Source organism: Parus major, chromosome 12 (assembly GCF_001522545.3).
Source record: "Parus major isolate Abel chromosome 12, Parus_major1.1, whole genome shotgun sequence".
NCBI classification, from domain to species: domain Eukaryota; kingdom Metazoa; phylum Chordata; class Aves; order Passeriformes; family Paridae; genus Parus; species Parus major.
The window spans coordinates 8,560,003-8,587,877 of NC_031781.1; the positions used below are offsets into that span (position 1 = coordinate 8,560,003).

At 42.4% G+C, this 27,875-nt stretch overlaps 1 protein-coding gene across 5 annotated transcripts; it reads left to right on the forward strand.

Annotated features, from left to right (window-relative positions):
- The first annotated feature begins 2,509 nt into the window (after positions 1 to 2,509).
- On the forward strand, positions 2,510 to 25,209 carry IP6K2 (inositol hexakisphosphate kinase 2). Of its 5 annotated transcripts, XM_015641160.2 has the most exons (7): positions 2,510 to 2,598; positions 7,709 to 7,832; positions 17,888 to 18,186; positions 20,330 to 20,552; positions 21,392 to 21,567; positions 22,840 to 23,015; positions 24,425 to 25,209. In XM_015641160.2, exons 3-7 carry the CDS (start codon positions 17,985 to 17,987, stop codon positions 24,920 to 24,922), a joined length of 1,275 nt encoding a protein of 424 aa, XP_015496646.1. In that variant the 5' UTR covers positions 2,510 to 2,598; positions 7,709 to 7,832; positions 17,888 to 17,984; the 3' UTR covers positions 24,923 to 25,209. The 5 variants fall into 5 exon arrangements, with proteins under 5 accessions (XP_015496646.1, XP_015496648.1, XP_015496649.1 ...); XM_015641162.2 differs by lacking the exon at positions 7,709 to 7,832 and having other exon boundaries at positions 24,425 to 24,951; XM_015641163.3 differs by lacking the exons at positions 2,510 to 2,598; positions 7,709 to 7,832 and adding an exon at positions 16,426 to 16,440 and having other exon boundaries at positions 24,425 to 24,951.
- Positions 25,210 to 27,875: the final 2,666 nt, after the last annotated feature.

Genomic DNA, 27,875 nt, shown 5'->3' on the forward strand with positions numbered 1-27,875 from the left:
GGAGATGAAAAAATAAAAAATGCATTAACTTTATGCTTGAAGGTGTGTCCTCTGGACTGTGGATTTGACAGCCCAAGAGGGAGAAGCTTACTCTGCTGCTTCCTGTATTGTACCAGCTTGGTAAATAACAGGAAGTGCTTGTTCTTTTAAACTGTCAGTCTGGTACTTAATTGTACATATGTATATATATACACAGTGTACACAAGGGAGAGGAAGGTGTTTGTGGAATCAGAACATTTGTTGCCTATTTGTTTTCTGAATGCTTCTGGCAGCAAGAGAAACTGCCTGCATGAGCAGATCCTCACTGGCTTGAATTGCATGTCCTTTGTCTTGGTGAGGAAGAGGAGGGTTGAGTTTCCTTGCTACTACAGTGACTCCTGAAGCTAAAGCTCCTTATGTTGGCCTCAGGCCATTGCTCAGGGGAAAATGCTCTCAAGAAGTGCTGCAGGGTCACCTGGACTGCCATGCAGCCAAAGGATCAGCCTTCCTTGTGTGTCTGGGAGCACAGCTAGCTGGAGGTTCATCCTGGACCTGATGGCATGGGGGGCTGGAAGTTTAGGAAGTGACTCTAGGAGGTGTGCAGGCAAGAGCAGTGTGGGAATGAAAGGCTTGCCAAGCTAAACTTGATGCTTATTACAGGCATGAACTGTATCAGGGAAGCTGATCGTGGAGGAGGTAGGAGATGCCAAGTAACTTGAATAGCTTGGAATTACTCCCCCGCTAATTAAGAGGAACGCAGAGAAGTACAGCGAGGAGTGAGGCTTGAGGAAACCTATTGCTGCTGTGAGCATGTGGGAGTATTCCCAACCTCTGGAGGGATCATGGAGCCACCCACTGGGGAAGGGTCCCATGGTCACCTCAAATCCCCTCTCCCTGTGGCAAGGGAATATAAATCAGATGTGAGGCCTGGGCTAGGTCTGGACTTGCAGACAGAGATTAAAATTAGTAGCACATGTCAATAACCTCCAGTCATAACTGCCAGTCAGATTTCTTCATTAAATTATAGACCTGCCCTCTCAAGACCAGTTTCAGCCCAAAGAGGCATAGATTTGAACCAAAATGTTCAAATATCCAAGGGAAGTCATCAGGTTTAAATGGTGAGAGACACACTCAAAAACAGATTTTTATATCAAGGTAATTATGATGGTACCAGCCAGATAAATGAGAACACTCTCACCAAGCAGGCCTGCTTGGCTTTGACTGTCAGCCCGATGAACAAGAGGAAAATTTTATGCAGTGGGAACCGAGGGGTATAATTGTCTCTTACACAAGACTCTACTTATGCTTTTACTTTAGAACAATTAGAAACCAGAGATCTCTTACCCTCTAAACCTCTTTGGTAAACCAATGCTCACCTCTCCAAACCAAGGAGCCATTCCCGAGCCAGAGAAGCCGGAGGCCCACACACAGGCAGGCAGTCGGGAGGCAGGAGTGGGAGGTTTGAGCAAGATGCCCTATGCAGCCCTGCCTTGGCAGCTCAGAGCCAGAAAGACTGGGTCCCTTCTAGAAAAAGAGGATACCTGTTTCTGGGTGTGTTGTGCAGCAGAAGCGTGGTGGCTTGTGTGGCTTTTAGCTCTCTGACCTTTACTTAAATGAAATGCATAGTAATTTGTATCTAAGTAGAGTTGTTCTGTCTCATTAGTGTGATTAACTAGATGGCAGAGCGTTACTAAGTTCATTGTCAGAGAGACTGTTGCTTAGTAATTTAAACTGCAATAATCTCATTATTCTTTTTTCCTTACAATGCTGGTGGCTCTGTTGTTACCCGCAGTTCATGGCCTTGCATTCAAACCTTGACTACTGTGATTGCATTTTGAACATCAGGCACTGGCCCGAGAAAGTCATCCAGGGTAAAGCTGAGTAGGGGGAGCCTCCAGGACTTCCAGCTGCGTTAGCCTGAGATTTTTGCTGTATAGAAACAGAAGCACAAGATGTGCAGTGAGCTCAGGCACACAGCCCTACGAGCCCCCTCTGCTTCAAGGGCCCTGCAGGTGCTGTGCCTGCTCTGCGGGCAGGCTGTGATGGAGCCCGTCAGCCGCGCCCTGGGCCCGTCCGAACTGAAGGCGTGTGTCGCACACCAAGGGACAAATGCTTTTCAAGCAGGCACTGAGGGTAAGTCACGGAGAGCCCAGTCCATGGCCGCTGCGGCCTGCGGAGGAGGAATACACAGGTCAGGGAGGCGAACGCAGCAGGCCCCAGCCTGTACGTGCCGGGGTGCTGCCTCCAAGCTTGAGGCCACGGCCGGCTTCCCAGCTCTGCCCGCTCAGCCGGAGGCTGTGCGCTGTGTTTGCTGCCCCCCGTGTCCCAGGGCCCGCTGGCAGAGCCGGAGGAGTGCCTGGTCCCCACGGCGCCACTCGCCACCGGCCGCGGTGCCCGAGGAAGGGGCAGCGAGCCGCGGACTCCCTGCTCCGCTCCCCTGGCAACAGCGCCGCCGGCGACGCCCAATCAGCGCGCGGCGGTGCGCGCCCAGCCAATGGGAAGGCGAGCGGGAGGGCGGGGCGCACCGGAGCGAGGAGGGCCGGCCACGCGCCGCGCCGCCATCTTGACGTCTGAGGAACAAAAGCGCTGAGGCCGCCGCCGGCGCCGGCCCAGCACCAGGTAACGGGTGCGCCCCGCCGCCGCTCCTGCCCCCGGGGTGGTCGCCGCTGAGGGGATAGCTGTAGCCCCGCCCTCCCGCAGATCGGTGCCTGGCCCGACGAGTCGGGGATGGGCGGCTGCCCGGAGGGGATGCTCGGGGCATTGCCGGGTTCAGCGGGCAGGGAGGGGGGCCCCTGGCCTGGAGTCACCCCGGGGATGTGGGTATGGCCGGGGTGGGGGACAGCGGTGACAGCGTTCGCGGAGCATCCCCGTCCGCACAGCGCTTGCTGAGCTCTCCGCGGGGCTCGCGGTGCGGGGGCTGCCGGCCGCGCTGGCCCGGGCTCGGCGCGGGGGGACCGCAGCTGTATCTTCCGTGGCTGCTGAGCCCGGGGCTGGTGGTCGCCTCACGCTGTTACTCAGCAGTTCTGTGAATCGTCAGACGTTGTCTGTCCGTTTTGCCCTGGTGATGGGTGTGCTGCTGCTCTGACGGCTGCTTGGTATGCTCGATAATAGTTCTAAATGAAAAATGGGTGCTGCGGGATGTGTTGCGTAAGTGGATGTGATGCTCAAGAATACCCTTTTTCTCTGTAAAACTCTGAACTTCTGGGTGATGCCTTGTTCAGAATTGGTTTGAGGATCACGATTTTGTAATACCTTGTTAACGTGGATTGGGAGCTGCAGACGGTTTGAACAAAAACACGGTTGAGGCTTTGGAAATAGGCATCCAGCTTAAGAAAATAAATTTTATCTTTGTTGCTAGAATAACAACTTCTTGGTAGTTACACCCTGATATGCCCTTGGCCTTAATTCCACTGTGAGAAGTACACTTGTTTAACATTGATACCTTTCCTGATATATGCTGGCATTTAATCGCCCTTACTTGTAGGCTTTTTTTTTTCCCCCGCCCTTTTTTTTTTTTTTTTTTTTGACAAAGTGCCTTATGTGTCCCACATACTCAGGTGTTTTAGAAATGCATCTAGTGTCCCCATGCTTTTTGTGACTGTCTAAGGGGACAGTTCTGTGTCAAATACTGCAATTAGAATTTTGCTTTAATATTTGGTTGTGGAATATTAATGTTTGGTTTAACTTCTTAGGTGATGTGTTACTGGTCATTACTCAACTTGCAGCACTGAAATGGTAGTAGAACAGTTCAGATCTGACACTTGCGACTAACAAGATCAAGGTTGTTTCCGCCAAGAATTGGCCACTTTGCTTGTGATTTTTCTTCTTTAGTAGACAAAAACTACTTGTAAAATTTTCTTCAAGTTGAATTAATTTCTACTTTCAGGACTTAGTGGTAACATTAAGGAATGGAAACTGGGTTTATGTGCACATGCATCCACACAAAAATATGTGTGTTTTTAAAATGAACTGATTAATTTGTTTACTTTTGCTGATTCAGCATCTTACAGAGTGCTGTTGCGTTTTTTTCTTTAGTAAATAAGGATAAACCCAGTGATTTAACTGCCAGACTTCAGGAAAAATTATTTTTAAAAAACAATCTTAAATGTTCAGAAGTATCTCCTGGTTAAGGATTGTGGAAAGGATTACAGCCATTCACATATGCTTGTTTGTAAGAAAATCCAGGTGTTAAACTTGACCATGTAGCTGTTCATAAATTTACATTCTTTTAATTGAAAAACTGTTTTTCTGCCTTTTCTGTCTTTGATACTTACGCTTTTCTGAAGTAGCAGTCTGTTATCTTGTCTGTGGTACTTCAGTTATACAAGTAATGGAAGCTTTATGCTGTTTCTTTTGGAGGAAAGGTAGATCAGTGCTGTCATAACTATGTGGTATGGTAGTTTGGAAGCAGCTGGAAAACTGGACAGTGGTCAGTCATATGCATCCTGGGCTTTGTACTCTCAAAAATTATTTCCCTACCAGTTGCTTTGAAGGAAGATTCAACATTTGTCAGTCAGGATGAGAAAAGATGTTGAAGAACCTCTTTGCTGCCTGTCAGTGGTTGAGCTTCCATGCAGATCAGTGGTGTTGGTGTTGCTTTAGTTGTTCTCCAGTCAGCTGGAGAGCGTGAGGTTATTTTGGGGATGTTTTTTCTTTGGAAGGGTGCAAACCTCGAGGCACTGAGGGGTGTCTCAGTCTATCAGCAGTGGTGACACACAAATGTCTGCCCTTTTAGTTTAGCTGGAGGCAGGGAAATGTGTGCTGTCAGGTTGTCAGTGAAAGATCTACTTCACTAGTGACATACAAAATCCTTGTGGAATTTACCTACAGGGATAAATTAAATACAAACCATTCTTTAGAAATCTCTGTTTCTTTAGTGTCTGAGTATTTTGAGTGAATTGAATTAGATAAGATCTAGGTAAATTCTGGAGTAACTGTTCTTTTCAATGATTCTTGATTTGATGGTCTTTAGAAACTGGGAGATAGCTGATATGTTTCTTTGAAAAGTCAGGAGTGCTGCTCCTGCAGCTGGGTTAATGCCTGCCTGAGCTTGAGAGCAGGTCAGGGACCAGAATAGGCAAAACAAGTGTCTCCTCTCTAACATGCGTGATGCTGTCCTTCCTGGGGAGCTGTGCTTCAAGTGGGAAAGGCTGGGGGCAAAGGCTGGTTTTTGAAGTGAAACAAGATTTGATGTGGTTTTTGATGCTGAGGTATAGGCTCTTCCTTTTTGATGTACTTCACTGGTTTCCTTAATGTTTCTGCACCCTTGCTTAAACACAGAACTTGTTTAATGGGTAGAAACATACTCCAAAAGTTCACATACCACATCCAAAGATTGAAAGGGCAGAAACTGAGGTGCAGCTAAATTTTTTATCTTGTGTGGTATTCACTGCTCTAGTTGTACCCAAGGTATGGGGGTAAGAGCCAAATATAGAACAGTTTGAAGCTTTCTTAAGCTGACATTTTACATTCATAATAATTCTTGTTGATCTAGTGAGCATGGGCTCAAACCGTTATCTGAAAACTGTCAGGTTTTTACACTGGTGTGGAAAAACCTTGCTGCCTCTCATTCAGTTCATCCATTTATCAGCTGTTGAATTTGCTGATGCTTAGCTCCTCCCTCTTGGCAAGAAGCTGCATTTGGTCTCCAGGCAACGCAGGTCCGGCTGAGCATCTCTGCCTTGCTTGAAGAGATGAAAATTTTCCATTGCGGGGAGAGGATTTTTCCTCTTGCTAATTCTTCTATCTGGCCTCCTGTCTTGCCCAAGGTCAATGCATCTTTGAAACAATACAGGGATAGTTCACAAATACCAAGAAGTTATATTTTAAGAGTTTTAAGGTATAACTGCAGATATGTTTCTATAACTTTTTCTAGAAATATCTCATTATAATGTTAATTTAGGGCCTTTCATAGTAACTTATTTTATTGCAAAATAGTTCTTTTTTTCCCCCCTTCTGCAAAAAGCTGTCTGACATTGTACCACTTGCTGCAAACAGCTAGAAATTTCTCCTGCAAAATCTGAAATAGTGGAAGGCATAATGTAAACAAAATTGTTTGTTCAAATGAAGGTCTGTCATTGGTTGTGTTTAATCAGGTGTTCAGAGCTTGGAATCTGAAATCTTCCAATTCTTGGCTTGTGTGGCACAAAGCTGTTTTAGCCCTGACTGTGTCTCTGAAAGATGGGCTGTGTTAGAATAAGGGAATGATAATCTTCATAATCGGTACAGAGTGTACCACTCTGCTGTTATCAGTGATCAACGTGCAGCCTTTGACCCTCTGTCTGGATTGCTCCTGCATGTGGAGGATTCTCTGTTGGAGACAGCTGGAACCAGTTACTCCCCAGTTTTGCATTTTTACTGGAAAAAGAAAGGCTTGCTTATAAAATGGTTTTGACCACTGAGAGTCTTGCTTTGTGTGTGTGCCATGGTGGATGGTAGGAGATGGTGGATGATAGGGCAAGAGGTGGCACAAGCCTGGTTTGGAGCTGAGAACATGCTCATCTGCCAGTTAAGAGCCCAAATAGACTGAATTCACATAGTAGCCATTCAGCTATATTGCCTCTCTTGGTCCATCTTCTGTCCTGCCATGCTGGCATCCAGAAGATTGGAAGGAACTGAAAAAAAACCCAAAGCACTTCATTTGGATAACTTGCTTAAGCTGGTTAATAGTGCCTCAGGTTGTTGAGACTTAAAATGAACAGACTCAAGGTCAGAAGATACAATTATTGAGATTCTTTTTCTAATGAAAAAAGAGTTCGGGGGGTTTATGCCAAAGCCTGTATTAGAATGAGCATAGCAAAAATGGTTTTATTTTCTTGAAGCACAGAGGGCTTTAAGTATATCCAAATAGCTATGCAGTGCTGTGATGCAGAAATTTTCTACGCTGCCTGAAACCTTATCAGGAATTTTGGGTGCTTAATTTTGCTGCTTAATTTCATGCTTCCTGAAGATGACCTCTTTTCTTTTGACATTTGCTATTTTCCTTTTTCATATCTTTTTCCAGAAAAAGGGCAATTTATTTGCTTTGTGCTTTGGATATATGGAGACAATGATGTGACAGTGATGGCAATTTATTTTTTTTAATGACATAATTCAGTTTAATGAGGTTACAGAAATGAGAAGTGAAACTGCCGGACATGATAGGCATCATCTTGATCTTTCTAAGGTGTTAGCAGTTTCAGAAGGTTGATTCAACTTACAGGAGATACAAGGTTAAATTGATGGGTAGGTGTGTTCATACTAATATAACTGTCATTGTAACTGGGAATCTGTTTAAGATACCGTAGGAAAATTGGTTCTGGCTTAATAGAGCCAGTCAGTTTTCTGATGAGACATGTGTGAGTATTAAAGTTGAGAGTATAGTTCTAGATAACCCTGACCAAAGTTACATAAGAAAAAATTTAAAGTTGTATCATTTCCAGCAGGGTGGGAACAAAATGGTTGGGGGTGTCATTTTGAATTTGTGGAGATAGATAAGTAGTCTCTTGAGAATAAAGGTAGATGAAGTAAATGCTGATGGAGCTGCAGTGAATTCCCTGGTGAGAGGATGACTGACTTCAAGTTGTTCCTTTTAAACAAAGTCTTTGACGTATTTAAACCTAAGTGCTGAATCGTGATTATGTTTTAAAGTGCAAATAATGTTTTAATATCACTGTGTGCTAAGTTTGCTTTCATAAAATAAAGTGCTTTTTTCCATACTCTTCTTGAAATATTTTTTTCCCCTTCACAGTGTGCTGTTTTTTGGAAATGCAGAATCGGAACATCAGCACACTGTGGATGGTGGTGCTATGTTCTGGAGTTTTGAAGAAAAGATAGGTTTTTGGCAATCATCCTGCCTGACTCTTCCCTTTTTGGTGAGTAATGGTGTCTCTTTGAAGACAGTTGTGCAGTGCACACTTGCTGGCTGCTATGAAAACTGCCTCTAAAGCAACAGATGTTTTTAAGGGAATAAGACATATTTCAGCTGTGTCCCATTGCCCTGAGGTGTTTAAACTAGCTAGCTCTTGTGTATCATTAAATGTATTTCATCCTGCTGCAAGGGTAAGGGCAATACAGCCAAACTCCTGATGAAGCTTTCTTTTCTAGATTACCAAAATTGATAAGATTTTTTTCAAGTGGTTTTGTGTTGCTGTTTGAATATGTACACTGTTTGAGATTAAAATGGATTAATTCTTTGGCAGAGATTATTATGCTAAGCCTGTAATTGGTCCCAGTTGGTGTATAAGGTCACTGATTCTTACAAACTCTTCCCTATAAGATGCAAATCTGCATTGTGTTATCTGAATTGAGGTGTGTTTGCAGTAGTTTGAGATGTTTTGAAACGTAAATACAGTTCTAAAATATATACTAAATGTGTCTCATTAATGTGAGCTGTTCTGGAGCAAAAACTCCATTTATCTTAATCATCAGAAGTATTCTTGGAACCTACATTTGTAGAACTACAGTTAAAAATGGGGCTGGGCATTCCAAAACATGATGATTATCTTTGGGCTGCTTTTCAATAATTTTTCAATATCAAGGGACTAAACTTCTTTTGAGGTGTATTGAATGGTATAGGTTAATATACACATGAATGAGAAACATGTAATAGGTAACTGTGCATTTAGAGTACCATTCTTCTTGTAATGATTTATTTGTTAATGATCTTTGCTGTGCATTCCTTTGGAAGTTCTTGCTCAAGGAATTACCTTGGATTGTAGGATTTAGGCATCAAAGCTTTAATTTAATAGTCTTGTCCTTTGGGCCCCTAGTGCTTATGGTATGAAAAATATTAGAAATTGGGTTTTCTAAAGGAATTACATGGAGAGAAACTCTTTGTGTAGTTAAATTAGGGTGGACTGATTAAGGACACTTGTCCTACATTAACATTATTTTTCTTATCATATATGGCAAATGGGTCACAACTGAAGGGCTGGTCACAAAGGTTCCATATTCTTTCATTGAGTGACTCAAAATACGGTTCCCAGACTGCTAAATTCATGGTAATGAGAAAGGCATAGCCTTGGTTTTATTTTAATCTTAATGGTGGAATTTTTTGAGGGTGTTGGTGTCTTGAATAATACTTTCATGTGTGTAATCCGCACAATTTAGCTCTTGCTGTCATATTTTCAGAAGATTAAAGGCTGAGTGCTATTTTGGTTTCTCCATGACAAAGGGCAGTACTGTCTTTTTGTAGCAGCTAGTGATTTTGGCTGCTGATGCCAGAATACCGTTTTAAGATGGATCAGTTTCTAAATAGGAAGTCTAAGTAGCTTAGTTTTGGTGGTTCAGGTTTCTTAATTTCCATGGCATTTTTACTTGGAAAGGAGACTGGTTCTTAAATTACACAATCCCGGAAAAAACTACATGGGTCAGAATTGCATGCTCTTTTTCTATCTGAATATGCTTAGTAACTTAGCTTTATTTTAGTTAAAGGGAGATAAAATAGCTTCACTTGAGAGGTAAAACTGGCTTTTTTCCAGAACTTTGTGTATGTAGGTGTTAAGATTACAGATTACAAATGGTGTCAAGAAAACGGAAAGCTGTTGCTTTTTTTTCCATCTTGAAATACCAATTGCACTGGGCACATAACCTCCTTGCTGAATTTTAAGAAATTGCAGCTGAGGGGTTGCTGTGCATGCTTATGAAAAAAAGCCAGAAATTCTTGGAGATGGCCTTAGTGACTTGCCTTGCTCTTCTAGACAAAACTATTGGGGAATTGAATTTCTCCTAATAGTGTAGACCTGATTTAAGGAAAATAGAAATAATTGTGCATGAGGAATAATAGTCATAGAACATTATGCAACTTCAGATTGATTTGTGTGTAGTTTCCTCCCTTAATATGTTATACCTAATGTCTCATAATTCTTCAGTTTGTCTGTTAAAGCTGTATTCAAAAGTCTTTTTGGTATGGGAGGTGGCTCTGCAGTTATGGTGTTAAATATTCAGGTATAAATACATGTCTTAATCTCTGTGACAGTGTTTATATCTGTGTTTGGGTTATATTTAAAGGAAGACAAAACGAACTCCATGTTTAGGGAATAAAAGGAGATAGGATAAACACATTGCTAGTTAAAAAAATGTTTTGCATTGAAAGAGTGCATATTTATACATTTTTCTTACCTCAGTGCATTGTCTTTTGTTTCTGTATTACAGACAAAATTCTTAGTGAATAGAAAAGGCTTGATGCTCTGGTTACAAGAAAAGATATCTCAGGGTGCTGTCTTACACTCCTGAGAAACAGCAGAACAGGACTTTAATGTAGCACTTGTGAGTTCTTTGCCATTGTAACTGCTCTTGGACTGTCCCTCTCCTTTAAGAGTGGAAGAAATATCTAAAGGAGCAGTACCTTTAGATGTGATATAGCTGGCATCCTCAGAAGAAGCTAGGGCATTTCAAAATATTTTTTGGCAATTTGAAAGCAGGAAAATGCATTCTTCCTTGGTGGGAATCTTTTGTTTGCTGACATTGTTTGCTAATGTTTTGAAACCTAATGGTAAAAACAGGATTAGATTTCTGCCTTGATGGGCCAAGACTGCTATGGAGTCGTCATGCTTCCAAAGAGTTTTGCAAATGTGTTTTGCAGGAATTTTGTGCATGAGTTCATGTGTAATTCTGGGTTTCTGTATTCCATCTGTTATGCATGATTAAGTAAATGATGATCCTTTTGGGTCCCTCCCAACTCAGAATTTTCTGTTGACAACCACTGTGCCTCTGCAGTGCATAGCCCTTAATTTATGAAATTAATCCAAGGGATTAGTTTCCTTATTTATCTGCAGACGTTCCTTAATTTTTCTAAACTACAACAATGGAGAGCTGCAATTACCAGCCATTTAGTAAAGATAAGTAAAAAAAAAAAGAAAAAGACATTATATCAATACTTTTAAGAATCAAGTGACTTCTTTTATTGGTCTAGCCCCAAGCACATAACATGCAACAAGAAAAATGCGCTCTTTCTTGGCTTTTTGTGTCTGTAGGTGGTTATGATGGATGTGCCACTACAGTGTCTGACTCCCAGCACCCTCATGATTTGCCACTAAAAGCTATAGTAAAAGTGTTTCTATTTCCAAAGGGAATGCACACATAGACCGAATATATAGGTCTGAAGGAGTTAGTTACTCTTGAGTTTGCAAGTGTTCTGCTGAGTTTTTACAAAACGTCGCGCTTACTCATCCCTGAGTACAAGTCGTGTAACTTAATGATGATTATATTGATTGATTTGCTGCAAAAGAGCTTAAATAACCTTGACTTTCAGAGAAAGTTACAGCTCAGCATCATTTCGTCATCACAACCGCCTGTTTCAAGTTGTACTCAATGAAAAAGGGGGATTTTCCTCCCCCAGCCTTTCTTTTAAAGAAAGGCTCTAGTATTTCCTCTCCCTTGATGCTATGACACTGTCCCTCTACCTCTCATGGTGTTGAAGACTATTGTTTGCTTTATTAAATTTGAATTATTTGCTGCTTATAATACTTAATTTATTAAAAAAAAAATAATCTGAGAACTGACAATGTCAGTGCGCTTTTCTACCAAAGATAAACTTTCCCCTCCGTATTAGTTACCAGAATAAGTGTTTGCTTTTTGTAATCATGGAAAATTTAGGGCTGCTCTTAAGATTTTTCCCAAAACAGTAGGATTCATACAAGCACATTATTATGTGGGCTCTGCCTCACAATGAGTTAAAAAGTTATTTCTCTCAATGAGTTAAAAATAATAAACTGTAGCTTTTACTACTTAGTTATATTAATTCTGTTGCAGGTACAGAAGGCTTCAAAAAGTATCCTACAGTGGAATTTGCATTACTTGTAGAGGTACAATGAATCCTCAAAATCAGGAATTGTTTAAAAGAATTGTGATAAATTAATTCAGAGTTCATTTTTTCTGTTAAGAATTAGAAACATTTATTTTAAAATGTTTGCTCCCTAATGTGATGCAATTAATTTTTTAAATGTATTTCTGATACTGTTCTAAGGCGGCTGACTGGATGCTAGAGGATATGAATATCTAGATTCTAATCTTAAGAACTCCTGAAAACAGAACACATCAGAGTAACTTCAGTTCCTGAACCAAGCAGTAGCTAGAGTGCATGTTAGAAGCAAATCATTGCTAATGTTACTCTGGGCATATTTGCTAATAAAACAGTGTTTTGTGTGGAGGAATGGCATTGATTTTCATCAAAATTAATCACAAGCTGTGCAAGACCTTTGAACCTGAGCATATTTAACATATCTAATGATTTTAATACTCTAAATTTGCATCTTTTGCTTTCTTTGATTTGAGGAATGTACCTTGCTATTTGTAAAGTACCACATTATTAGTAAGGAACAAGTAGTTCAGTCATATGAGGACTTGAGAAATTCCTATAACCACTCTTGGTTTATAGGTGTATTATTGTAGGCTCTTATAATGTATTTATTCTGCTTCAGTTGTGAAAGTTCGTTCTCTTGGAGCAATGTAATGACTTGCTAACTCAGAGTAAGTCAACTCAAGTACCTTTTCAGTGTTGTGCTTGAAACAGGTGGTAGGGTGGGCTCTCAAAAACATACTGTGTGTTTTCCACCTTGTTACTTGCATCTTCCTGTGGCCAGTTCTCAACCTTGTTGTTTCTTCCTGAATGTTCTTTGGGCTGAAGCAGCTTTCTCTTTGGCTGATCTAATAGGTCACTGATACTCTTCTCTCCTGTTGGCTGGCTGACTGTGCCATTCTTCTGTTTCTTTGTGTATTGCTTGGGCCTGCTTTTTGGTAGCAGGGGGTCCACAAAGATGGCTTCTGTGAGGAGCTGCTGGAAGTTTCCACCGTGCCCAGCAGTGCCAATCTCTGATTGCTCTGAAGATGGACATGCTTCTGGCCAAAACTGGGTCAATGAGAGAGATTGGTAATGCCTCTGTAATGATGTATTTAAGAAGAAGATAAAAAAAAAAAATCACAGAGTTTTGCTTCTAGTCAGAGAAGAGGAAGAGGTGAGAACATTGTGAGGGAAACAATGGACCTTGGTGTGGAGACACCAAGGTCCATGGAGAAGGAGGGAGAGGAGATGCTCCAGGCACCGGAACTGACATTCCTCTGCAAACCATGGTGAAGCAGCTGTGCCCCTGCAGCCCATGGGGATCCACGGGGGATGCATGGGGGATGCAGAGATCCACCCACAGCCCGTAGGGGAGGTGCCATGCGGGTGCCTGGAGGAAGCTGTGATCCAGTGGGAGACCCAGTGGAAAGAGGGGGCCCTGCTTCCAGGCTGGAGCAGCCTGTCCTTGGAGGGCTGCACCCCATGGAAGAGTGACCCATATTGCAGCAGTTTTGAGAGGACTGTCTGCCCCATGGGAGGTACTCACGTTGCAGTGGGTGCTATATGGCTGCTGTTCATGAGAGTGGACCCATGCTAGGGAAGTCCATGGAGAACTGTCTCCTGTGGAAGGGACCCCACAGTCTCACAGGGGAAGGACTCCTCTCCTGGAGCAGTGGAAGAAAAACCTCAGTGCAGAACTGACCCAAAATCACCTGTGCCCTGTCTCCCTGTGCTGTTGGTGGGAAGGAGAGAGGGGTTGGGGGGAGAAGGTGTTTTAAGGGTTTATTTTACTTCTCATTATCCTCCTCTGATTCTGTTAGTAATGAATTCACTTCACAACCTTATGTTGAGCCTGTTTCACCTTTGAACTGTTTCTCCTGGTCATCATATCCATTTGTGAACCCTTACTTCTTGTTGTCTTTCCTCTGCCCAGCTGTGGCAGGGGAAGGTGAATGAGTGACTCTTGTGGGTACCTGGCATTGTGCCGGTGTCAAACCACAAGACCTTGCAACCTGGTTCTTCCTGGTTGGGAAGGGGCTTTACTTTGTCTGCTCCAGCACCCTGCAGCAGCTCTGTTCACCAGATCTCTACCCTGTCAGCTTCTTCTGCATTCCCCAGTGAACTGAGAAAAAAGGACAGGCAGAAAGCTTTGCTGCCCTGCTATTTCTGTCCCTGTAAAGCTGATTTATGATGATGTGGAGTTAAAGATGCTAACCATCCAAACTAAAAAGCCTGCACTAGAGAGAACCCAGTTTTAACAGTTTTAATAGAAGGGCAGCTCTTCATCAGTAGTTCTACCATTACAAAGTTTTGGCAGGAGGTGTATTATTTTTGAGATTGTTACAAAGGAAGGGCTGCTGCTTAATTGAGAGCTATGCTCTCCAGTGGATGTGTTCATTAATACAATTACTTGTGGGACTAAGTGGAGAATCTGTAATGACGTGAAGTATCTTCCAAAGAATGCTGTCACCTGAGATTAGTATTAAAAGCCTGAAAACATGAATTCATTGTGGTATTCTTTTGATGGTCATTGTCACATGTGCTGGGGATGTCTGTAGATGTCACTTCTGGTTTGTAGGTGTGGGTTTTAAACATCTTTTGCTGGTTACTCTAAGAAAGACATTGCTCAAGCTAATGTTACTGTTTCTAGGCACATGTTTATTTTCTCCTTCAAGTTATGTCAGATTTTTCTCTTAAAATGCTTGACATGTGAAGAGTTGGTAAATCTGCTTTTTTAGCTGATGTGTTGTTTGAAAAAAATCTCTTAGTAAAAGGCACTTAAAAGCATGTAGGAGGAAAAGGGCAGGGTACAGTGAGCCTGCATTTGCTGTCTGGGAAGATTGCCTAAAAACAGATGTTCTGGGCTCTTTCTTCCCCAAAGAGCATTGAGAACAAACTGGGTGTAGAATCAGAGGAAAGGCAGTGAAGAACTGCATTGTGCTTGTGCTGGTCAACATCAATGCCACTTGAAACTGTTGGTCTGAGGTCAAAGCTTTTATTTGTAAGGAGCTGCAACCATTTTGGCATATTGTGAATTTTTATGGAATTAAGGTATTTACAAATGAAACAGTGCAAAGCCTTTCTGATGGGCATTACGGTTGTGCTCCAGGCCTTGTTAATCTGAATGGCAAAATTCCAGATATTAAGGAGAGCCAAAATGACAAACAAATCCTGATTGTTAGTAATGGTAATATTAAGGCATGGAGCAGAAAAAAATGTAAGATCATACTCAAAACCTTTTTGCAAGTGCGAAGAATTTCACTGGGTGAAAACAGACTGATCAAGTAATATATTTTAGCCATTCAAGAAGCACTGTTTACCTAATAAATTCAAAGTGAAAACTAAAGCCTCATTGAAACCTAAAAAGTTGACAAGATTATGTGGTCTTGCTGCTGTCTTCTTTAGCACTGTTACTGTGTTCAAATCATACCTCGTTTCGGTTCATAAACAGGCACCAAGTTGCCTTGCACAATTAAGGAGGTTGGCTGAAGGCTTTATAACAAGTGACTCCTTGCTGATGCTCTGTTCAGCAGTCCTTGCACACAGTTTTTACTGCAGAGCTGTATTAATAGCTAGCTTTTCCAGGAGGGATATGTACTACAGAAATTCAGTCGTAGAAACGGAACATGGGGGAGTTGTGCTGTAGTTTTTGGAAGATAAAAACAGGAGGAGAGCTTACTAATATGGGCACAGTAAACTCATCTTCATTTGTGTGAGCCTCCTCCTTTATTTCTGGTAGTCACATTTGTCTTCTGGTAGTGCTGACTGGGTATGCTGTTTTTGACTATGTACAAATGTTTCTAACATTTCTCCCCAAAAAAACCCACCCCTATCTAAATACCACATAATTTATAAAAACTTATAAAATAATTTGTGTAATATCAAAGCACTAAAAAAACTTGCTTTCTTTTTCCTCGAATGGGAATTTACACTGTGTGATGTGATCTTACTTGTTCAGGAGAGGGTGAAGTGGAATGAGTAGTCCTGTCCAATTCTGTGCTTGACAGTTCCATTGCTGAGTACATGAAGTGATCTGTGTACAAGTATTGTCCAGACCACTTGGGCATCCAGGAAAAACAAACAAGTTGAGCTGCTACTAATGAGCTCCCTCAAGATGTGTTGGGTAAACAAAGTGTACATTATCTGTGTTGGAGGTGATGTTCACTAGAGTCATTTCTATGGCATAAAAGCCTTCAAGACTTAACTGCTGATGCAACTGTAACACGGGAGGACTGGGACAGATTTAAGTGTTTGAAGTTAAAAGATATTACTCAGTCTGAATCACTGCAGTTGGCAATCAGTGTCTCTGTATCAGGGGTGATTAGGAAGGCAGCTGGAGAATGGTGATGCTGTCTTGGAAGAAGTGGCTCTTGTACTGCTGTTCTACAAGGCTCTTAAATGTGGCTGTGCCAGTATAAAGCTCTGCCACTGCAAGATTACCGCACCTCCAGTGAAACTTGGCACACTTCTGGCTTTCCCTCGGAAATTCCAGAAGGAAGGCATTATTGGCTCTAGAAAATCCTAATGAAAACTCAAGTGTGGCTCTGCATAGAGTGAGTGCTACAGTGGGGAGCCGTGTAGAAAGAATTAAATCTCTCTGGCTCCGGAGCAGTAACAATGCTCCCTTCTGACTGCAGCAGTTGAAGAGATACATTGGACTGGCCGGGATTGCCCAGGGTTGCTCAGCTTGGTGCAGTTGGGTAGGTTTTTTTGAAGTGGCTTGTGTTTGGGGTGTAACTGAGAGGTTTTTATAGGTGTGTCTCTGAGTTGTCAAATTGTTGATGCTGACGTAGGTGAGAAAATTCTGTCGTGATGCAGTAGCTGCATTAGAAAAAATACTAGGAAATTAAAAGTAGTACAAAGAGAAATTAAACTTTATTGATATTGCTCTAATCTTAATAATATAGGTTATCAGAAGACAGTGTTGTTTCTGGGAAATACTGTTCCAGATTAAAGGGGGGGAAAAAAGGAAAAAATAACCACCTGATAATGTTTTGTCAAATAAGGCACTTGGAAGAAAGGAGGAAAGAAAAAAAACAACACCAAAAAGCCCCACCAACAAAAACACATTCAGCTCTTATTGACCTGTTATCCTTAGGTGCAGGTAAACATTCCAGGACCTGGAGTTCATTCAGTTGATCGATCTGTTGTTTCTTTAAGCAGTTTAGTTGTTTAATTCAATTAATGCTCTTATGTCCAGGACATGCTGTAGGCGTATGTAGTTCTGGTAGTGCCGCTGCTTTAAGCCTGCAGGTCTCTGCTTTGCCAGTTAATGTAAAGCTTTTAAATATCTAAGGAGGACAAATAAAAATAGACCTGTGACCTAGTACACTTTGTAGTCTCTGAATTAAATGCATTATTGTTCATGTAACTATCTTCAGGCAAAATGAGTATGAGGTTGTTTTTAGCCGCAAAAAGTTAATCATTAAAGCTTTGGTCTAAAATTAGAGTAACTCGACTTAAAAATTTACTGGAACGCAGAGAACAAAACAGTCATGTTTTGGTCACTCCTTTAATTGCTTTCTGAAGTGCAGGTTGCATGAAACTGGCGTCTGGCCAGAACCGAGCGGCGTGCGGTCACAGGGTACAGAAGCAGGTCCTTTGATGCCGCTGGCACAGAGCACTGCTTTGTGCTGACTGCAGGGAAAATAAACGTTCTTGGGAAATGGCACGTTGGCATTAGGGCTTGCCCGTGAAGAGCTTGTATCTTTCTAATATTTTTCGGTATCTGACATGTTGTGAATGAACCGGTGAAATAAACGTCCCACCCTGGACGTCGGTTGGTTTCTGTCTTTGCCTGGAAGGGAGGGATTGTGCGCTCGGTGTCAGTTGCCGGTTTCCCGGGCTGGGCGGCGCAGAGGCGGGGCTGTTGGGAGCGCTGGCGCGCCGCTCTCGGGCGCGGGAGCGCGCCGGGGCCCGCGCCGCTGCCGCCCCGCCCCGCCCGGCCGCCCATTGGCCGCGGCCCGGCGGGGGCGTGTCCGCCGCAGCCTGCCCGGCCGCGCCCCGCGTTCACCCGCAGTCGGCCGCGTCCGGAGCCAGAGCGGTGTGCGCTCGGCGGTGCTCGGCCCCGCGTCGCTCTCGTCCTGCTGCCCGGGCCCCAGCGTGCGCCGACACTGACGGCCGCCGCTCTTGTGTTTGCCTTAACAGACTTTGGAATCAGAGAAAACACCTGCGGGTCTCGGAGGCTTCAGGCTCTGAACTGCCTTCACTACTGCCGCCGCCTTCTGTCTAATGTGCTACAAGGATGAGCCCAGCATTTGGAGCAATGGAAGTGGAGCACTATTCCAAGGGAGTCCTGCTCGAGCCTTTTGTCCACCAAGTTGGAGGACACTCCTGTGTCCTCCGGTTTAATGACAAGACCATCTGTAAACCTCTTATTCAGAGAGAACACCAGTTCTATGAGACTCTCCCGACAGAAATGCGTAAATTCACTCCACAATATGAGGGTAAGTTACCAAACCTTTGAATGGGGTTGGGCTTTTCGTTTCTTTTAATGCAAGTGTGCTGTGCTCTCTGTTCTCTCTGAAATCTCTTCTGTGTGGAAGAGATTTTAGGGGTTTTTTTCATGTATTTTGATGTTGTCTGAGGCAGGCTGTGGAGATGCAGGGTGGAAATGCTTGCCAAGTTGGTGTTTGGGCTGACTAACAGCATTAGAGTAGAGCAACTCTGCTGGTGATAGCCCATATATCTCCCTTAGGCACAGGTAAGTAGCTAACAGCTTGAGAACATTTTCAGTACTTCTCTACTTTTTAATTTTTTTTTTTTAATTTGAATTTGAATTATTTTTTTTTTTTGCTACTTGTTTAATGTTTGTTTACAAAGTATTTGGTAAGGACAGATAATAGCATTTTGTGTAAGCTTAGGTATGGTCTCTTTTGTGCTTTGATTTCTCCTCTTACTTTCATTTCAATTGCAATAAGTATATGCCAGTAAGGTGTCTTGTTGAGTACTTGCAGTGTTATTTCTGCCATTAAGGAAATGAAAATTCATGGCATTTAGGTAGGCAAGGATCAAGTAGCTGTGATGAGGCTGAGTCAGAAGTTATGTAGGAGTGGAAATTCCAGTTCTCCTAAGAATTGCACTAGTTAACAGGAATACTTTTTTCTTTCTCCTATTCCATTAACTGTTGCCTGATGATTAATAAATAATATGTCTGAAGCACTTTTTTAAAATGGAATTGCTTTTTAAAGCACATTGATTTTAACAACCATGATGGTGATGAAGTTTTGTGCTCTGTTTGCGAAAGTGATGGAAGACTTCAGTGATGTTTCAGAGTTAATATTCTCTGCTCATTTACAGAGACTTTTTGCCATGTCTAATTACAAGTTCTGTTGGACTGGAAGAAAATCTGATCTTTGAATGATACTTTGCAGAAATGTAACAGAACAACTGTACTAGTGTATGTGGCTTTCTGGGAAGTATGGGGAGTGATTTAGAGGGAAGAGGCCTCACTTGGTCCACCTGGGTTTTTTCCCAGAGTAAAGGCAAAGAAGCCATTTGCTAGCTGGCTCCCCCACCCTTTTTCCCATTGTCCTTTCCTTTGTGACAGCAGGACAGTCAGAGTTTCTGCACTCCCTGCCTCAGCCACTGCCTGTCTGGGAGCTGCCTGCCCAGCTTGGAAATCCCAGTCTCTCACCGAGATCTCTCCCTAGCTAGTGATGAGTGAACTGTGCAGACTGATTGATGTGAAATAAAGGACTGGAAAACAAAATAATAAACAATTCAGATAATTGTTATGGCTTCTCCATTACCCTCTGAGACTTATTCATGCAGCACTGGGCATATATGTCAGTGCTCCACTAAGACTCTTAAAATGCAATGCAGTGCTTTAGAGACTCCTGAGGGGAGGATGAGGAGGAAAAAATGCTTTTGAGATTCACCATGCTTCTGTACCACAAACAGATGTGCTTTGTATTGCATTTTTGTTACTTACTCCACAAGATTGCTGCAAAACCAGTATCAATAAAATATATTCCAAAAAATAGAAGAAAATGTATAATTAAACATGGTGATTCTAAGTGGAAACTTTTGGACTAGTTTCTGTTGTAATGTGGCATTTCCCTTGTTTTGTTCTCCTTGCACATCTTTTCTTTCCCTTGGGGATCTATTAACCAAGTATTGTTTGGATAAGTGCTTTTTGCTTTGCTGTCATGCAAAATTTAAAAGGTTTTTGGTGTGAATTTTTTTTGTGCACATCACTTTTCACTGCAAAATGTTAACAAATGTTTTACATCTCACTTAGAATCAGTCCAGTCAGCTTTTTTTTTAATTAATAAAAATTTTGTTAATTGAAATTGTGTCCTGTTATTATTTAATTGTTACTTGATTGCTTCAGAGGTAGAAAATGACATTTTGTATCATTGTTGTGCCAATATGATAAATTGTCTTTTGTGAGGTGTCATTTTTGTCTAGCTCTTTTGATATTTGTTAGGTTGGCAGATGAGGTTTGGCCTGTGGCAAGATATAAACTAAGGACTGGGGTAAGAGAAAAAATAAAGTTGCTGTATTCTTAGTGTAAAGCAATGCGTTCTAAAAAGCTTGTTTGTCACTTGAGTAATTAATAACTGTCTGGGTCCTTTTTCTCTTCAGGTGTGGTATCGGTGAGCTTTGAAGAGGATGAAGATGGAAACTTATGTCTAATAGCATATCCATTAAATGGGGACCACGATAACTTAGAAAACTTAGATAACTCTGACTGTGAACCCAAAAGTAAGCTATTGCGGTGGACTAACAAAAAGACAGTGTTGTTAGAAAATGAGAAGATCTCTAAGGAGTGGGTCCGACAGCACAGGAAAGAGGAAAAAATGAAAAGGTAAGTTTGACATTTAGCTGTCAAATTCTGGTTCCAGAATTCCAGAGATTTCTCCAGAACTCTTTCACTTTCATTTTCTTCTAGTTTCTTTTGTTTTTCCTGATCTCTTCAGTGCAGACAGGTTCACTAGTGAAACTAGTATGTCTTTAGCCCTCAGTAAAGGCTGAGTTGGGTCTTCTCATTTTTTTGCGCTGTGATAATTTGAAACAGGTTTTCCAAAGTTATTTTTGAAGCTTCAGAAAGAGAAAAAAACACAAAACAAACAAACCCAGCCACAAAAAAGCACCCCTACAAACAAACAAAGTACATTCCCCTACCTGCAGAAGAACAATAGTTAAAAAAAAACAAACAACAAACCACAAACATATTTAAGTGCTACTAAGTGCCATACTTGGTTAGGAATCCTGATTTATCCTTGCTAGTGATATTTTCCCCCTTGTTCATTCCTGTTAATTGTGCCCACCATAAACTGTTAGCTGTGATGTGTTGTGCTAAAACCAGTGACCTTAGCAAAGGATAAACCTTACAGTGCATCACTACCTCTTGCATTACTTCATAGAAGTCATGCACACAGGTAAAGGATATATAAGTAGAATTACTAGGTGTTTTGTAACATTTGGCTATATGCTCATTTATGTTAGTATGGAAGTGGCTTTGTAGTGGTCAAAATACTACTCATGGGCATCTTGTTCATATGTACAGAGAGGAAAATAAAGTTTTTGCTTGCTGCTAATGAAGTGAGCAAAATAGCTTGTGAAGTTAAATCCATTGACAACCCCTCTTCAAGAGCTTATGTTTCCTCTTGACCTGTAATTTGCTATTTTGTTCTGTTTTTCTAGTCACAAACTGGAGGAAGAATTTGAGTGGCTGAAGAAATCTGAAGTCTTGTATTATACTGTAGAGAAAAAAGGAAATGTCAGTTCTCAGTTTAAACACCATAATCCTTGGAGCATGAAATGTCACCAGCAACAGTTACAGCGGATGAAGGAAAATGCAAAGCACCGAAATCAATATAGTATCCTTTCCTGAAAGTACCTCATATCAATGGAATGAGTAGTGTCTGCCTTTTATTTCTTGAACATTTCAGATAAGAGTACAGAGCAGGCTTAACTGCAGTCCCAGGTGACTCTGAAGCTGTGATTTATTTGGCATCCTTTGAAGGGTTTGCCAGCACTTTCTAGAAATGGGCTTTTCCAGCATGTAACAAAGTACCCTAAGCTAGGAAATTCAGAGAACTGAATTAAAATCTTCACATTGTGGGTTAGTGGACAGGTTTTACAGCATAATGTGTTTGGTGTCTTCCACAAGAAGACATCTTTTAGTGACATTAGAAGACATTTTTTAGTGAGAGTTTTCCAAACAGATGAGTCACTTTTTATTACTGTTTTGAAATTGGTGATCTTAAAAACTAGTGTCCTCTTCCTCTTTTCATCAGTTTCTTAAATATAGAGAGTGTTCCAGTGCCTAGAATTTCTGCTTCTAGTAGCCTCTTTTTAATAAGCTTTAAGAAAAGTGGAATATAAACAGTCATGTAGGATTGGAGCATGAGAAACAAAAAACTGACTGAATCCATGAAGGCTGAAGCACATTGATTTTGTGCTGTGGAACCATATACAAACATCTCCACCCTGAGCATTCTATCAAAAAATTGCCTTGCTGTAGGCTTTGATACAGTAGTAGTAGTAGTAGTAATTAAATACTAATTTAATTAGGTAAACAAATTTCTCATGTGTGAGGCATTTCGGTGATGGATTACTGAAACATCTATGACTAATAAATGATCATATTGATAGGATTTTTTGGCTGGTACCCTCACCATTTCACTGTAGATTATTATTAAGCTGCCTAAGAAGTGTGTGGTATCTTTGGAACAGTAGTAATACAGATGTTTTAAAGTTGTAAAGATGGTATGAAAATGCTTCACTGGTTTTGAGTGGTAATACAAACACACAAAACCTTCACTTACCACAGAAAAAAAAGTCTCTTGCTAGACAGGAAATACTTCATAATTCAAAGTCAGCTGCCGTGTTATGTTTCTGTATAACCCTGATTGCTTTTGGTTTTCACTTAATGTGAAAATTCATTAATCTCTTAAGACTAGTAAAACTGGAGCTGTCTTAAAACAGAGTGGACATCTTAAGTTAATGTAACTGTAATTTTTCTAGATTATTTTATTCTAGGCTTGATTAGGATATGCTTAAAGTTAAGAAGGAGGAGCTACAAAATCTGTGGTAATGTTTTTAAAACCTGTATTCCTCATTGTGAAGCTTGTTCCTTAACTGATCAGAATTCATTTTGCTGGAGAACCTGACGTCTCGCTATGAGGTTCCGTGTGTGCTGGACCTGAAGATGGGGACCCGGCAGCACGGCGACGACGCGTCCGAGGAGAAGAAGGCGAATCAGATCCGCAAGTGTCAGCAGAGCACCTCGGCCGTGATCGGAGTGCGAGTCTGTGGCATGCAGGTGAGAGGAGAACTCGTGTGGCCAACAGTCTAGCACCTGTTTCTGTTAGTGGAGTTTGGGGTTTATGTAGTCATGTCACAGGTTGTTACCCTTGAGCTGCTGTGCTTTGTTTCCTTCACAGTGGGGAGTGAGGATTTTTAGTGTCACTGATCAGCTGGAGGTGGCAGCATCTGCAGGAGCAACCTGCAGCCCACACTCTGCATCAGTGATTGCAGGTTCTGTACACACAAACTGCCTCCTGCACCATATCAGCAGTTCAAAACTGTTAAAACTACTGATTAAATTAACATTTCAGGATCTCACAGAGAACAGTTACGGGACGGCCAGTTATATGCATTTTGAATTAAGCATGTGGAAATTTGTCAAAACATTAATAAGCAATCAGTTCTGTTCTGTAACTTCGATCTTTCACTGCTTGAGATAGAATTGTTGCAAAGTGCAGGCAAGAAATGCTTGGTAAATGCGATAAGACTTGTTGCCAGATGAGGAGACATTGTGTGGACTTTCACCTGAATTTTTTGTTTACTTGTTTCTGTATTCCTAGAGTGACAAATGGGAAACAACATGTTTGTGTTTGAGTTTTTTTCTGAAGCTTCTCTCCTCCTATCCAGTAGATTCCAGGAATGCTAGCAGTGTTTGCTAGGACTTGTTCCACAGCAGGACTGTTGGCATGTGTGGTGTTCAGCTCACTGTTCAACTTCAGAGAAAAACATGAGGCAGAAATGAAAGTGTGGGAGCTGCATTTCTAACCACAGTGTGCTGGGATTTGATCAGGGCATGGCCACTGTTCGCTTTCCAGTGTTGACCTGTGCTGGAAAACAAAGAGGAACTTTGGAAGCACTTGAAATCTTTTCTTGACCCAGATGTTTAGGATTATTGAACTATCGGTTGTATAGACTATTCTCCTATGCCTTCCTGCAGGAAGGCATTTTCCTGCAGGGGCACCTCTGACTTCTTCTCATACAGATGATTGTGGGGTACACCTTAGTTTTATATAGGAATGTTTGCTCTGATGCTGAGAATCAACTGGTACATCTTAGAGCAGAGGCAGGTCATGAGCTGAATGAGTGGCTGTGGTACAAGTTGTAGCTTGACTTTGGAGATCCCGGCTGCAGCTTTCCTGATCTCACTTAAAGTCCTCATTCTTACATTCTGGGTGGAAAAGCTCAGATGTAAACTGAAGGAATTTTCCACTTCCTCTAAGTTGCACAGGCGCTGCTGGATCTGTTGATAGCAATTCCTCTAATTGTGCAAGAGCAGTTTTAGAGAGCAGTATGTCATCTTGTAAAAGCTTTAAAGGAGCATGCTATTTTAGTTTTTAATTGTTTTGTGTCCCCTCAAGGCTTTGATGTTAATGTACCAGCAATTTTAACTATTCCTTTCCTCTTGTCTTGTGTTTGTACATGCAGGTTTACCAGGCAGGTACTGGCCAGCTGATGTTCATGAATAAATACCATGGAAGAAAACTCTCAGTCCAAGGATTCAAAGAAGCACTTTACCAGTTCTTTCATAATGGCAAATACCTGCGCAGGGAACTCTTTGAGTCTGTTATTAAAAAACTTACTGAACTCAAGTCTGTGCTGGAGAAACAGGAGTCCTATCGCTTCTATTCAAGCTCCTTGCTGATCATCTATGATGGAAAGGAAAGGCAGGAAGTTGCCGTTGACTCGGATCCAGAGGACCTAGAGGACCTTTCAGAGGAATCTTCAGATGAGTCAGCAGGAGCCTATGCCTACAAACCAACTGCCAGTACTGTCGATGTCCGCATGATAGACTTTGCCCACACAACCTGCAAGTACTATGGAGAAGATAGTGTGGTGCATGAGGGCCAAGACACGGGTTACGTTTTTGGACTCCAGAATTTAATAGATATTATTAAAGAAATAAGAGACGAAAGTAGTGAATAAACAGTGTGAATGCACATCACTAGAAAGCACTATTGTGACTCTTCGTATTCCAAAATTATTGGCCACTTTCTGGTGGTAGGAATCTTTACAGGCTCTGCAGGGATGGTCCTGTCAGAGTCAGACTTGTTCAGAGGGCATTTACTTACATTGGTGCTGGACCTAGCACTGGCAAAACTTGGTATCCTTATTTATTTTAACTTTCTTAAACATTCCATATTTGATTACTCAGATACCTCTGTTATCCCTGTGTGTATATGTTCAAATAAAACTCTTTTTGTTCGTTGTAAGTGATGCTTCTGTTGTTGCTGCTGACTGAGCAGGAGATGAAGCTCAGGTCTCTGGTGTAATGCAGAAGCAGCGTATGAACAGTGAGGCCTACCTGGCTCAGGAAACCACCTGTGGGATAGCATGTCTGTCCTGGGCCTCCTGTCAAGAGTGATGAGCAAATCCAGCAGAGCCACTGAGCTGGCAAGGCCCAGCACCTGCCCTTTGAGGAGAGCCTGAGACAACATAGATGGGGTAAAGACAGTTTCTGAGAGGCCTCCAGAGGTCCCTTCCAGACAGAATGAGGACTGATCAATGAGAACGTGCTCTTAAAATCAGCAACCTATTTCTTGATCCTGGGTCTTGTAACTGTATCTTATGCTATGTAACCTATTTCTGGAGAGCTGTAGATGTTATTTAACCTAAGCTGAGGCAAAACGTGTAAAACTTGTACAGGAATAGCTGCAACAGCAGCAACCAGGACAGAGATGCCAAGCCTGAAAAGTAGCTTAAGCAGCTTAAAACCTTTCTTGGGACAAACTGACAGGAAAGAAGCATCAGAAAGTGAGAGGATAGTGAGTATAACTGAAAAACAGAGTAACTAAACCAATGGTTCTGATAAGAGGAGCATTTATCTAACCACTTTTAGATACAGGACTTCTCTCTTTGAGAGGTTTGTACGTCATCATGATAGTGCAAGAAAAAAAATGGGTGTGGAAGTGCTGAGGTAAGAGTGGGGAAGTTCTTGTTAATCAGAATGAAGGAGTCAGCTTGTGCAGAAGAGTCAGGTGAATCATCTCCCTGGCCCATATTTTGCCTGCAGGCTTGCTTAGGAGACAAGTGGGATGTGACAGGAAGGCTGCAGATCTGCTTGTGGAAAGTCACCCTCTTCAGTTGGCCATAGTCCTGCAGCTTCAGTTTCAAATTCCCCAGCAGCTGCTATCCAGTTCTCCTGATCAAAAACTGTCTGATGGTTCTCCTGTGCTCCTTTGTACTTTTTTAATAATTTTTTTTACCTTTGCTTATACGTGAGTTTGTGGGTGGGGTTTTTTGGTTTGGTTTTTGTTCAGGTTTGTGTTGTTTCACAATGTTCAGGCATCAACTGATGTTGGTTTTAAACAGGTATTTGTACATCTTGCACTCACCTCAGTATTTTATGCCGGTACATGGGCTGTTGTGTCTGGAGACGGGCTTGTCCGGCCTGAACAGGCCGTGTGTTGCTTCTGGGTGAGACTCCAGTGGTGAGTGCAGCTGAGAGGGCCCTGTGAGCCACTCTTGGCACTGGCTGCAAAAGGCCTTGGGCAAGGAGGGAGGATGGGGCTACTTATTCTTCGTATCTCAACTGCAAAATGCCTTCAGCATTGATGAACAGCACTCCTGCCTGTTGTTTCCCAAGATGTCCCCAGCACAAGGAGAAGGGGCCATGGCTGCAAGGTGACGTTTCCTTTTCAGTTCTTTGGTTTAGAATGTGATGTCCTCTGCTAATGAGCTAATGACAAGTCTCTTGGCAGGCACTGTAGTCGCCTCTCATTGCTGCTACTTATGAATAAGCCTTCCTGTGCAGATTCAGCTGATACATGATTTGACTTTGTAGTCTGAAATTAGCAGGGATAAAGTCCCCCAATGTACTTGTGGTTACGTAGGAACTCTGGAGGGAATTCATAAAATCCGATGAGAACAATCGCATTTGCTCTGGTGCAAGCTGCCTCCAGAACAAGGCTGCAGACACAGCCCCTGGTACAGGCAGGGAGCTGCAGAAACACTGCCAGCGGGGTCTAGACACACTTTGAGCAGTCTGATGTCAGCATCCAGACCTGGAGCACTGCGGGGTTCATACAGAATAATAGCAAACCCTCAAGTGCAATTGGTGCTGCTGAAGGAAGGCGGAGGGATCTGTCCTTGTGGGCTCAGGCCAGCACTGCTAAAATCCTTTAGCCAATATTGTCTGAGGATTAAGAGGTGCTGTGCCAAGGCTCCAAAGCAACAATGTGGTTGGAAGCTTCCTGGGCTGCAGCAGCTGGGAGTGGGGGAGCAGGAACAGATAAGACTTTTCTCATTAGTTACTTTGAGGTATGTAAGAGCAAATCATCAGGAGGAAAAATCCCTTCCTTGCACCACATCCTTGAAGGTTAAAAAAGGAGCAACCTGTGTGCAAGTGCCTCTAAATGGCATACTATCTTGTAAAGTTCAACAGCAGGTTTCTTTTCCTTCCATGCTGTTCTGCACACATCCCTCTGAGCAGTTCCTTGTTTGTGGAAAGGCAGCTGTGTAACTGCCAACATGCTGGGCTGGGAATGGTATTCCCACAGTCCCTGTAAATGGCCCCCCAGCCCTGTGCCTGGGCTTTTTGGAGGACAGAAATGGGATGAGCAGGGATTGGGATTGGGGAGGGTGTTTGTGGTCACCTGCCCGTTGCACCATGGCAAAGGACAGAGTGATGGAATCATGGGAGAGCAGCAGTTGTGCTCAGGAAGAGACTCTAAGGCTTTTTTTGTTCCTGTATGTGCTCTGAGCATGGCTCCCCACAGTTCTGGTCCTCCTCAGACTGTGAGCTTTCCTCTGTGCTGGCTGTGCCAGCAAGAACACTGGGAAAGGGCAGCTAGGCTGGTTCCCTCGTGTCCTGGGGAACCCTGCACCGTGGGAGAGGCACCTCCACAGAGCAGCCCTGCTGCTGGGGTGGGGGACAGGA